At 44.6% G+C, this 13,181-nt stretch overlaps 1 protein-coding gene across 1 annotated transcript in view; it reads left to right on the top strand.

Moving 5' to 3' along the window:
* The window catches only part of BCOR (BCL6 corepressor), a 25,071-nt gene extending 22,646 nt beyond the window's left edge, over positions 1-2,425 (top strand). The window contains 1 exon segment of the mRNA XM_024759834.1: positions 1,274-2,425. Coding sequence (XP_024615602.1) covers positions 1,274-1,565 — 292 coding nt within the window. The 3' untranslated portion in view covers positions 1,566-2,425.
* Positions 2,426-13,181: the final 10,756 nt, after the last annotated feature.

Raw genomic sequence — 13,181 nt, 5'->3', positions numbered from 1 at the left:
GAGGGCTCCCCAGCAAACTGCCTTCATTGGAGCACACCCCTAGGGCCCAAAGGACACGGGAGTCAGTGACTGGAATTGCACCGTTTCAGTCGCTAAACTCTTGGGGAAGGGATCCTCCCCAAACGGCTACCGTAGGGGCCTTCCAAGGCGCGTGAGGTCCACGGGACGATACTGACGTACCCTCTTCTCGTATAAGATTAGAGGAAGCCATATGTGGCACCTGGGATCTTATGTGTCTTCAGATTTGCTTAGATCGAGTCTTGTCCCCACGGTCGGGCCGCTGTGCCCCATGACCAGCCCTTCGGAGTGAACACGTCAGGAGACCTGGCTCTGCTGTGTGTTGACCCCGGTGCCTAAGGAGTAGCATCCTCCTTGGACTCTGAGGCTGGGAACGTGTCTGCCTTTGTGGTGACATTCTGTTCGGGGTGGAGATCATAAGGCGTGGCAGGGTACCAGGAAGGATTGTACCACCTCCCTTCTCGAAAGAGCCTCACTCCCGGAAGCACTGAGGGGCGGGTTGGAGGTGTGGGAAAGGAAGGGAAAGCCAGGTGACCTCGAGTGAGGGCCGGAGGGGAGGAGAGATCAAAGAGGCGTTTGCCATCTCCCTTGGGTTGGCATACAGACTGGTTTTCCCCAGTGACTAGAACGGGGTGCACCTACTTGGAGAGGGGTGACCTGAGTTGTGACCAGAGCCAGGGCAGCACCGGGGTGGCCTGCAACGAGGCTCGTTCCAGGGACACTGCTCCTTCTTTTGTCTAAGTTGGCTGATCCGCCCTAGATGGTCTCTTAACACACGCACACGAGTCCAGAGTTCCCCCCCACCCCCAGAAGTAGATCTTCCGGGCTTCCCTGGTGGCGCAGTGGTTAAGAATCCGCCTGCCAATGCAGGGGACACGGATTTGAGCCCTGGTCCGGGAAGATCCCACATGCCACGGAGCAACTAAGCCCGTGCGCCACAGCTACTGAGCCTGCGCTCTAGAGCCCGCGAGCCTAGAGCCCGTAACAAGAGAACCCACCGCAGTGAGAAGCCCGCTCGCCGCAACTAGAGAAAGCCCGTGCGCAGCAACAGACCCAACGCAGCCAAAACTAAATAAATAAATAAATAAAATTTGAAAAGGAGTAGATCTTCTAAGGACAGTGAGAAGTGGGGTGGGGGTGGGGTAATCAAAGTGGAAGTAACGGGCCCTTTCACCGCCAGGAGACGGGTAGTTCATAGTCGGGAGCGCTTCTCATTTTGCCGGAAACTCAAACCACTGTCCTTTCTCTGGTGCAGGCCTCGGAACTGGCTGTTGCTGTCAGACACGCTCAAGAAATTGAAAATGTCCTCCCGCATATTCCGCTGCAATTTCCCAAATGTAGAGATTGTCACCATCGCGGAGGCCGAGTTCTACCGGCAAGTGTCAGCAAGTCTCTTATTCTCTTGCCCCAAAGACCTGGAGTCCTTTAATCCGGAAAGTAAGGAGCTCTTAGATCTGGTGGAGTTCACGAACGAGCTTCAGACTCTGCTGGGCTCATCCATGGAGTGGCTCCACCCCAGCGACATGGACTCAGACGACTACTGGTGAGCTCGCCGGGGCCCGCCATGTACAGTGTGCCATAGTGTTAATCCTTGTTCATATGTGTCATAATACGACTATTTCTGTAAAGAAAGGACACTATTACATATGAAAATATCTCTTCTTTATATAAGAGACACGACTCCAGTCGGAAGGACTTAGAAACATGTTTTTTCTTTTTAAACTTTTCAGTCAGTTTTTATGAAGTTGTTATAATGTTTCTTTACTTTTCAATGCACACATGCTTTGGGATATGTTTGTTTTTACTCAGAACAATTGTTTCTTTTCTTTTTTAAGGAGAAAAAAAAAATAAGGAAAAGGAGCTCCACACTTTGACTTAATTTCGTACAAAGCTCCGACGACAGAGGCCATAACTGTTGAGAGTGTGGTCAGAACCGTGTGGTTGGTTTGGGGGGTTGAATTCGGGGAAGGCACTTGGCGACGTTGTAACTTTATGTTTTGTTTACAGAGTACCTGCTCAGGCCAGGTCAATGCTATTGGATGTGATCCAGTAGTGTGTAATATAACTTCAAACCATATCCACACACAACAACTAATTGTATGAAACTTTTATATCCTAATTTAAAAGCTGTGAAATTAGTTTTCACGCATCAAACCGGAGTGTTTATATGTTTAAACATTTTATGCTCTTATTTAAAGAAGACTTTGAGCTATTTTTTTCTGTACCCTGTAAAATACTGAAAACTAACATAATATGTTGAGGTTGCTTGAAATTGTACATAAAACTAAAATTTTCTGAATTGTGTGTTTATGTTTGAAATCTGTGTTTTAACTTTGTAAGTAAATTCTCTGCCTTTGTATTTATATTTTACAAAAATTTTCTTAAAAGGCAATAAACCTGTTGAGGAAAGGAGAAAATTGAAGTACCTCGTTTCCTATGTATTTCCCTGAAACATTACTGTTGCCACAATCTTTTTTAAAGCGGTGTTGGTGGTCGGTTCCCCATGGATGACTTTAGGGCAACTTATAGTCTCTATGAACTGAAACGGACGAGAGGATTTCAGGGGGGTGAGACTCTGAAGACAATTTGAAGTTCTATCCTGAAAACTCAATTCATAGACATATATGTTAACGTTTCTCAGATTCTTCTCAACCCTGTCTCCTCTGATGCCCTAGTAGGCTTTTACGTTGCCTTCGACCCTGATGGACTACAGTAGCTTCGTCATGGCCAACCCTTTATCTTCAGGAATACTTTTTCCAGAAACGGGACTTTCACTGCGTCACTTCTCCCTCCAGACCTCGTGTTTTTCTGTTACCTTTTAACACGAAGTCCAAACCCGCTTGGCCCAGTAGTCAAGGCTCGTAGTTTCGACCACTCAGCTACTCTACTGCTCTTACTTCTCACAGCAGTATCCCTGTTGGGTACTATCAATTTCCATCCTACATCCTTTTAATTCCTTCTTTCACTGCAGAGGCTAGAAACCTGAACACCACTAGACTCCCTTGCCGCTAGGATTCTGAATGGTCGGTTTGGAAGGCAGAGCGGGGTAGAGGCATCTTCCTGCTCTACTGGCTGCTGGTAAGAAGGGTTAGGGAGACATGCTGGCCAGTTTTAGTGACTTGACCAGCCTTCCAACACTGGGTCTTCAGCTTTGTGGGTAATGAGACGCAGTAGTGATCGCGGTGACGCCTGGATGACCACCTCAGCAGACTGTTCTTAAATCCAGTGGTTCCGGTGTCATCCCTGACTCACATTCCTCTAGCCCAGCATCTGATTCCTTGGATCGAGTCCACCTGGGGTCAGAATGCCCTTAGTGCTTTTCAGTCTTGCAGTGAACCCTGAGAACACCTAGGCAGAGTAGACGGAAGGGGCCGTGGAGATGATGTACTGGAGTGGGGTCGTAAAGTATGCAGAGGGAGGGGACCTGCAAGCTCTGTGACCTGGCAGGTGGGAAAAGTGAGCCGTGTTTGGGAATGGGGAAACCCAGCAGTGTCAGAGGTGCTGAGAAGAGAGCCCATTGTTGGTGAGTACCAAATGATGCTTGGGATGTATCCTGAAGACAAAAGGGAACCAACAGTGTTCTTGATTTACTAATTTTTTGATCATAAACAAGTACACTCTCATTGCTTTAAAAAAAAAAAAATCCCAGCATTTCAGAAATAGAGGTTCTTGTCATCCCAAGCCAACCCTTCCTCCCATTCCCCGCCCCGGAGTTAAAACCAGTGTTCACAGTTTGTAGAATATTGTTTATTAGGAAGTCATCTCAGACAACAGGAGAGAAAGACAAAGTAAATAGCAAGACCTGAAGAAATGATCGAAACGAAAGAATACCAGTGAGCCTGAACTTCTGTAGGTAACAAGGAGCTCCTAAGAGCCCGAATAAAAGCAATGAGTAACTCCAAGTCACTTGGCTGTTTGTCATCTGTGCTGGCAGTACGGGGTGCGGGGGGGGCCCGAGACCCACTGAGGTTCTATCCTGGATGAAGGTCATTTTATTAATAAAGCCAAGAAAATAAGTGGGAGCCACAGGTTTAAGGGGTGCAGGGGAAGTAAGTAATGGGCTTGGTTTAGGAGACATTTAAGGTTGTGGTTTATGCGGTTGGAGGAGCTGTTGTTGAGTTAGAACATTTATTGTAAGAACCATCAGGGTGTTAGATAAGGCTCCCAGGTATAGATTCGCTCATACTGCTTACCAAGGTGGAGAGTAGAAGTATGGTTCTCCTGAAGGTGCCTCTAAAGGTCAAGGTCATTCCCTTTGTCTGGTCCTACCTCCTGGCTACAGTGTGGTTGTGACCGCTATAGCCACAGCACCCACCCTGGACCATGAAGCATGGGAGTCAAGCACTCAGTGTATTTGGAGGAGCCTGGGTGCCTGAGGACCTAGTGGCACAGAGCCACCATACCAGCCCTGCCCTGCTCTGCCTGCCTTTTTATGTTTGAGAAAAATAAACAGTTCTGTCGAAGCCACTGTTATTTTGAGTTTTTCTACGACTCCCACCAAATCTGATCTTAATATGCTTATCATCTGTGTGCACTTGGGCATCTTCCTCTTTCAGCCTCATCAAATTGGCCCAAGAGTGTAACAGCAAAGGGGTGAAAACACCCAAATCACCATCAGCCGGGCCCTGTCTGAAGTAACAGTGGTACATCTGCATAGTGGGTACTGTGCAACTGTACAGGGAATTGAGAGCTAGCTCTAAATTGCTTTAGAAATGGTTACCTCTGGGTAAAGAAGAACAAGGTGCCAGGAAAAGGGGTGGAAACTTCACTTCTCTGAATGTTCTTAGAATAGCGATTTGACTTTAGAGTTTGCATAATTATAAACCAAAAGCAATGTCAAATCAAAAAGCAAAATGAAACCAACCTTAACTATCCAGTCAGAAGCGTAACCACGTGGAAAGGAGCCACTTCAAGTGACTTTAAAACACAATTAAGTGATTGTATAATCCCTTGCCCCAAGGACAAAAAAGTACAGAAACGGTTTAGATTATTTTCACTAATCCTATCCTTGGCAATAGTGTCAGCATTGTTATGCTGTCCTGTTTGTGTCCTGCGATGAAGCGAAAAGTATTTGGCATGGTTGAGAACCGGGATTTTAGGCATGGGAGAAAGGAGATGCAAATATAGGATTGGTGAGGTTAAATAGAAATTGTGTAGTCCTTGGGAATTCCCTGGCAGTCCAGTGGTTAGGACTCCGTGCTTTCACTGCTGAAGGTGTGGGTTCGATCCCTGGTAAAAAAAAAAAAAAAAGAAACGAAAAGAAAAAGAAACTGTGTAGTCCTGAACTTGAATTAGAAGTATCAGTACGCACTCATGATGAATTGAAAAAGAAAAAAAAAAGGTCTCCTTCCGTCCACTGAAAATGCTTAGAAATAATAACTAATGGAAATGAGCACCACCAACTCCCAGACTGTGGTTTCTAAATACCTTTTCTCACTAAAGAGAATGGAGGTTCCTTTGAGAAATGGTTGATCCCAGTGAGAGTTGGCAGGGAGTGTGGACATACACAATATAAGCTGGTAGGGCTGTGTCAGACTCAGTAGCCAACTTGGAGAAGCCCCTATAAATATGGGCCGCTTTTTAGCATCGGTGAGGATAACTGCAAAGAATATAAAGTAGTTCCCTACCCCACCCCCCCACATCTGCAGTTTCGCTTTCTGAGGTTTCAGTTACCGACGGTCAACCTTGGTCCGAAAATATTAAATGGAAAATTCCAGAAACAATTCATAAGTTCTAAATTGTGCACTGTCCTGAGTAGCATGATGAAATTTTGCTCCGTCCTGCTCAGTCCTGCCCAGGATGTGAATCGTCCCTCCGTCCAGCTTATCCACGCTGTATATGCTACCCGCCTGTTAGTCACTTAGTAGGCAACTGAGTCATCAGATCAACCGTCGCGGTATCGTAGCCCCTGGGTATAGGGTTTGATACTGTCTGCAGTTTCAGGCATCCACTGGGGGGTCTTGGAACGTACCCCCCATTGATAAGGGGGGAGTACGGTAAACATTAAATATGTTCAAATCCATGAGTTCATGATGAATGGTATATATAAAACAAACTCATGGATCTCTTTGGAGGGATGATAGGGAAAACCTCATCATTTGAAACTGGCAAATATAGGAGGAAAAATGAAGCGTTTCCCTGCCTTTCCTACATGAAATGTTTTGCTTTACAACAGTATTACAGCCAATGTAAGGTGTTGCCGGCTTACAACACTTAATGATGAGCCTCCAGACCAGCGCTGCCCAATAGAAATATGTGAGTCACCTGTGTAATTTAGAATATTCTAATAACTACATTTTTTATTCAGAGGTGTTTTGGGGTTTTGTTTCTTTTTTTTAAGAGGGTTTTTTTTTCTTTGTTTGTTTTTGGCCATGCCACGCGGCTTATGGGATCTTAGTTCTCCAACCAGGGATTGAACCCGGGCCCTCAGCAGTGAAAGCGTGGAGTCTGAACCACTGGACTGCCAGGGAATTCCCTAGTAGCTACATTTTAAAAAGGGAAAAGCAACAGATGAAATTAATCTTAATATTTTAACTCAATATATGCAAAGCATTAATTAATGAGATAGTTTACTTTTGTTTTTTTCTACTAAAACTTTAAAAAAAATCCAATTTATATTTTATAGCCCTTTTCAATTTGGACTGGCCACATTTCAAGTACTCAGTAGCCACGTATGGCAAGTGGCTACCATACTGGACAATGCACGTTTAGGATCTATTTACAATTTACAGGAAATACAGGGGACAGAAGAACGTGTTAGGACATTACGGGTATGCATTCAGCAAAAGCCAGATTGAGGCTCTGTAAGGCATGTGATTTGGTTTCTTCAAACTGTAAGTGGAAAAAGAAAAAAAACAGATGGGGGGGGAACCTATAGACTAAAAGAGATTTAAGAGAAATACCAACTGCAAAATACGGATCTTAGAGTCCAGTTTGAACAGACAAACTAAAACCAGAAAATATTTGTGAAAAACACGGAAATAGGAACACTGAACATTTTTTTGGTAGAGGCCTTATCTTTTAATAATACATGCTGAAATATTTCTGGATGAAATGATAAGATATCTGGGATTTGCATCGAAATCATCCAGGAGGCGGGGGAAGGGGGAGGTATGTATAGACGAAACAAGCCTGATCATCAGTGGGTAACTGTTGAAGCAGGCGGTGGGTACATGGGGGTTTATTTGCACTATACTCTTCTACTTTGGGGTATATTTGAAATTTTCTACACTAAAAGGTTTTTGTTGTTTTTATTAATGAGCATCAATACTTGTCTTTCAGAGGTGTGAGGATTAAATGAGAGCACCAAGCACAGTACCCAACAGGTAGTGGGCACTAGACAGATGCTTAGGTTCCCCTTTCTAAAAAGCTGTATACTTCAAAATAAATAAATAAACAAAAGGACCCTGAAACGATCCTGTCTCTTCACGTACAATTTGTAAATTCCCGCAGATTCGATTTGTTTTCCGTATCTCTACCATCTGGTGATGACCTGGTCACCGGGAAAACCGGCAGAGAGAGAAATTATGGCAAATGCTAGTCCTCAATGGCAAAAGCTCAGTCAGGGGTGGCGCAAGACTCTGTGTACACCTATCATATAGTTTTTAATGTTTTAAATATTCAAAAACAAAAATAGATGAATAAAGATAAATGCTGAACTTGAATATAAATAGGAACAAATGAAACTTTGTATCCCATTGACAACATTACCACACAGAGTATATACATCCTTAGTGGAATATATTCTAAGGACAAGCATAACTGCAAAGATATCATGAACTTTACTTAGCAGATCTCTTGTAGTGATGTTTGTATTGAAATTGTATTTTATAGGCATTATAAGATAGAGCAAATGATAAATACATTGGTAATTTTGGGAACTTCTGTGTGAGAAGGGAGGTATGAATATGGAATGTGCAGAAGGGAGAAAGAACCTTGTGATGTTGGATTTGAATTGTCAATTCAGTATTTAAACAAATACAAGCTCTGTCTGCCCACTAAAAGGGCCTGAAAAACATTAATACCCCAGTAGCAATGAACACATCCAGGACCAAGTTCTTGGTTTCTAAATATCATTCTCCACTATCAAGAACCAGGGGTTGCTTGAAAAAATGGCTGACCCTGAGTCTGTAGCAGGGAACGTACAAGGTGAGCCTCACCCGTAGAGGAAGAGACCGGCACCATATGCCTCCCAACATGGTGAATGAGAGTGAGAAGGACACAGCATCACCTCTGCAGCGTTCTTGTCAAAAATTCAGAACCTGAATCCAATCATGAGGAAATGGATAAATCCAGAATGTGGGATATTCTGCAAGACGAGTGGCCTGGCTTTCTTTTATTTCTAGTTTTTAATCACTGCCATGAAAAACAAAAGTAGGAGGGAATGTTCTAGATTCGAGAAGATTGAAGAGACAAGACAATGAAATGCAATGCATGAACCTTGATAGTATCCTGGATCAGGGAAAAAATAGTTATAAAACACCTTTGACTAATAAACTGGATAATAAGCAAAACACAAGAACAACATTGAGGTATAATTTAGATACAATAAAAGACACCCATTTTAAATGTATAGTTCTGTGAGTTTTGACAATTTTATACCCAGGTAACCACCACTCCCAGTCAAGAATCTGAGTTCCTTTGTGCCTCTTTGCTTTCAACATTCCCCTCACCCCAGACAACCACTGATGTAGTTTCTATCACTACAGAGTCAATGGGGAAATTGAAATAAAGACCATAAATTAGAGGATATTATTGAATAAATGTAAATTTTCTTAGGAGTGATAATGGCGTTGCAGTTATGTAGGAAAATGGTCTTATTCTTGGGCGATGTATGCTAGGGTGTTCAGGGGTGAATTATCATGTCTGTAGTTCAGTTTCAAATGATTCAGCAAAAAGAGTATACACACACAGATAACAAAAGCATGGCAAAGTAATTGGTGAATCTAGGCAAAGGGTATATTAAAGTGTTCTTTCAACTTTTTACAGGTTTGAAAAATTTCAAAATAATAAGTTTGGCAGGGGGGGGAAGAAAAAAATGTAATTTTCATCTCAGACTTTTTTCAATGCCTCTCATAACTGCTTCCGCAGAGAGAGATGAAACGAAGACAGGTTAAAACACTCTTCTTCCTTTTCTAAAAGGTCTTAGGATTCTGTCACAAACAGAAGGCTCAAAAGGTTTTGCAGCCTCTCCCCACTAAGGCTCCTCCCAAAGCCCAGGTTCAGAGTTTGGGGTTTGGATTTGGGTCTGGTTTGGGGGAGGGAGTGTCTCTCCCGCTCACACTGAAGTCACTCCATATCTTAGTCTGTTCAAGCTGCTATAAAAAAAAAAGCCATAGACTGGGGACGTTATAAACAACAGAAATTTCTTTCTCACAGTCCTGGAGGCTAGAAGTTCGAGATCAGGGTATCTGCATGGTTGGGTTCTGGAGAGGGCCCTCTTCCGGGTTGCAGATTGCCAACTTCTCCTTGTATCCCTACATGGCAGAAAGGGGCTAATTAGCTCTCCGGCCTCTTATAAAGGCACTAATCCCGGTCATGAGGCCTCCACCCTTATGACCTAATCACCTCCCACGGGCCCCGCCTCCAAATACCGGCACCTTGAAGGTTAAACTTTCAACATATGAAATTTGAGGGAGACACCAACATTCAGTCCACAACACCCTCCTTCCCAGAGCCCTCTGGCTTGGACAAACGGGAGGATTGATCAGCCAGGCCTCACCCTGAGCAGGCTGTCCCTGCATGAAGTCCCTGCAGGCAGGCAGCCAGAACCAAGCTGCTGGGGAGGGTTGTTGTGCCGGCCATGAGAGCTCACTGTTCCAACCTGCCGCTCGGGGAGCATATTTCATGGAAGGCCCCAGCTGTCTTTCTCCTCTGGAACCACTACCGCGCTCAGGCCAAGGCCACATTTCCCCGGGGGGCGGAGGCTGTTCCAGCCAGTGACTGCGCACAGCAGCAGTACAGAGGCCGCTCATTCTGGCCAGATGTGGGGTTCCTCCAATGGTTGACTTTAGCTCAAGACTCTCCACAACCTGGCTGGAGATTTCTTGGCACTACACTGCACTCTGAGAGTGTTCCTTCCCCTCTCCTTCCACGAGTGTCTGACCTGACTGAGGTCTGAAAGCTGTCCTTTCATTTTCCTGCTTCCTCGCCGACGGCTGGCTTTCCTATCTAATCCCATCTTGGCATCTACTTCTTGGGCGACCCAAACGCATACAACTTTCCCTCTGCCACACGTGCTATAAAAGAGGACTAAGACCAGAGTTAGCAGGCACCCAGTATGAGTTTGGAAACTGCTTTTTTTCCTCAAGGTGTTTTTTTGTTTGTTTGTTTGTTTGTTTTTGGCGGTATGCGGGCCTCTCACTGTTGTGGCCTCTCCCGTTGCGGAGCACAGGCTCCGGACGCGCAGGCTCAGCGGCCATGGCTCACGGGCCCAGCCGTTCTGCAGCACGTGGGATCCTCCCGGACCGGGACACGAACGCGTGTCCCCTGCATCAGCAGGCGGGCTCTCAACCACTGCGCCACCAGGGAAGCCCAAGGTGTTTATATCAAAAGTAGGCAGAGGAGGAAGAAAAAGAAAGAAAGAGTCCATTTTAGATGACTGGTCAGGACAGAGAGGGCCTCTCTGGGAAGGTGGCGTTTTGAGCAGGCAAGTGAATAAATAAACTGGTTTATAGTCAACCAAAGAGATACTAGACCCCAGCTACACCAACCAAGACAGACGCATGTCACAAATGTAATATTGACCAAAATAGAAAGCGAGTTACAGAAGAACGTGTACAGCATGACATATTTCTGTAACATTTCCAAATAGGCCAAGTACCGTGTTACACTCTTAATGGGTTTCTGACCAGTTACTAAAGATATAAAAACAAGAAGAGTGATACATACTTAGTTCAGGATAGTTGTTACCTCTGTGGGGTGGGGCAGAAGGGGGCAGTGGAGGAAGGGAAATGGTTACTAGAAGGACGAGGGCATGGGAGGAGGGAAGAAAAGGACGGAAGGAAGGAAGGAAGGAAGGAAGGAAGGAAGGAAGGAAGGTGCTTAAAATAAAAAAGCAAATAGTTTCTGGTCTTCAGGCACATCCTATGTCCACAATCCTAGAAGGAAAATTACAAGAGTTTGCAATTGTAGCTTATCTGTCTGCCTTACGTCTACAGATTAATCTCGCTAGCAGGTGGGAGCATCACCCTGAACACGTTTTGGAGGTAACTGTGAGCCTGGCTGTTTGGCCCAAGACTGAACTTTTCCGCCTCTGTCACTCCCATCCCCAAATCTGCTAGATTTGCAAGGTCTATACAAGTCCTAACAATGCCCCCAGCCAAAGGCTTCAAGCTAAAAGGATGGGCCGGAGAAGGACAAGCCTGAAACCTTTGTGAATTGGCTTACTTGTTCTGTTACACCACAAGATTGCAGTTCCCCAGAAATGAGCAGTCTTCTTGGCCCGTTCCCTGGGGTCAGAAGAAACTGCTCGTGCATGTGCGAGGCTGGCAAATTTAAGCAAAAGATAGGCTTAAGGAGACTCAACAAGGAGCAAGGAAGATTCCTGTCTCTTCTTCCTTCAGCCACCTTTCTCCTCCATCTTACACTTGATCTCTTCTAGTCAGCTCCCCTCCTTGCTTCCTTCCTGTTCCAGTTACCACGGCTGCATGGCAGTCACTCCCAAGCTTTATGGCTTATATTGGCATAAGGACAGGTACATAGATCAATGGGATAGAATAGAAGAGAGCCCAGAAAGAAACCCTCACATAGATGGTCAACTGACTTTCAACAAGGGTGCCAGGACTACTCAGTGGGGAAGGGACACTCTTTTTAACAAATGATGCTGGGAAAACAGGATCCACCTGCAAAGAATGAAGTGGGATCCCAACTTCATACCATACCAAAAAAGAAACTCAGAATGGAGCAATGACCTACATGTAAGAACTAAAACTACCAAACTTTTAGGAGAAAACATTGGAGCAAATCTTGGTTAGGCAATGTCTTTTAAGATATGACACCAAAAGCATGAATAACCAAACAAAAAATGAACTGGTGTACATATATATATATGAATATATATGTATTCATATATATTCATATATTCATATATATGAATCACGTTGCTGTACACCTGAAACATCGTAAATCAACTATACTTCAATTTAAAAACTAAAATAAATGAGGTTAAAAAGAAAGAAAATGGGCTTTCTCAGGATTAAAAACAGGATTAAAAACTTTCTCAGGATTAAAAACTTTTGTGTTGTAAATGATACCATCAAGAAAGTGAAAAGAGAGACTTCCCTGGTGGCGCAGTGGTTAAGAATCTGCCTGCCAATGCAGGGGACACAGGTTTGAGCCCTGATCTGGGAAGATCCCACATGCAGGGAGCAACTAAGCCCATGCACCACAACTACTGAGCCTGCGAGCCACAACTACTGAGCCCGCGAGCCCCAACTACTGAAGCCCGCTCGCCTAGAGCCCGTGCTCTGCAACAAGAGAAGCCACCGCAACGAGAAGCCCGCACACCACAACGAAGAGTAGCCCCCACTCGCAGCAGCTAGAGAAAGCCTGTGCACAGCAACGAAGACCCTACGCAGCCAAAAATAAATCAATTAATTAAAAAAAATAAGATATATCGATATAAACGGCCAAAAAGTACTTCAAAAATACGTTCAAGATCATTAGCCATCAGGGAAATGCAAATCAAAACCACAATGAAATACCACTTCACACCCATTGGATGGCTCTAATCAAAAGACAGAAAATAAAAGTTAGTAAGAATGTGGAGAAGTTGGAACCTCTGTACATCGCTGGTAGGGATGGAAAATTTGCAGCCACTTTAGAACACAGTTTGGCAGTACTTTAAAATGTTAACCAGAGAATTTTCCATATGCGCCAGCAATTCCACTCCTAGATATATACCCAAGAGATATGAAAACACTTCCACAGAAAATCTTGTACATGAATATTCATAGCAGCATTATTCATGAGCGAAAAAATGTGGATATAGGGATTTCCCTGGTGGCGCAGTGGTTAAGAATCTGCCTGCCAATGCAGGGGACATGGGTTTGGGCCCTGGTCCGGGAAGATCCCACATGCCAGGGAGCAACTAAGCCCGTGCGCCACAACTATTGAGCCTGCGCTCTAGAGCCTGCGAGCCACGACAGCTGAGCCCTCGTGCC

Source organism: Neophocaena asiaeorientalis, unplaced genomic scaffold (assembly GCF_003031525.2).
Source record: "Neophocaena asiaeorientalis asiaeorientalis breed wild unplaced genomic scaffold, Neophocaena_asiaeorientalis_V1.1 scaffold312, whole genome shotgun sequence".
Classification (NCBI taxonomy): domain Eukaryota; kingdom Metazoa; phylum Chordata; class Mammalia; order Artiodactyla; family Phocoenidae; genus Neophocaena; species Neophocaena asiaeorientalis.
This window is presented reverse-complemented; position numbering and strand designations above follow the sequence as displayed.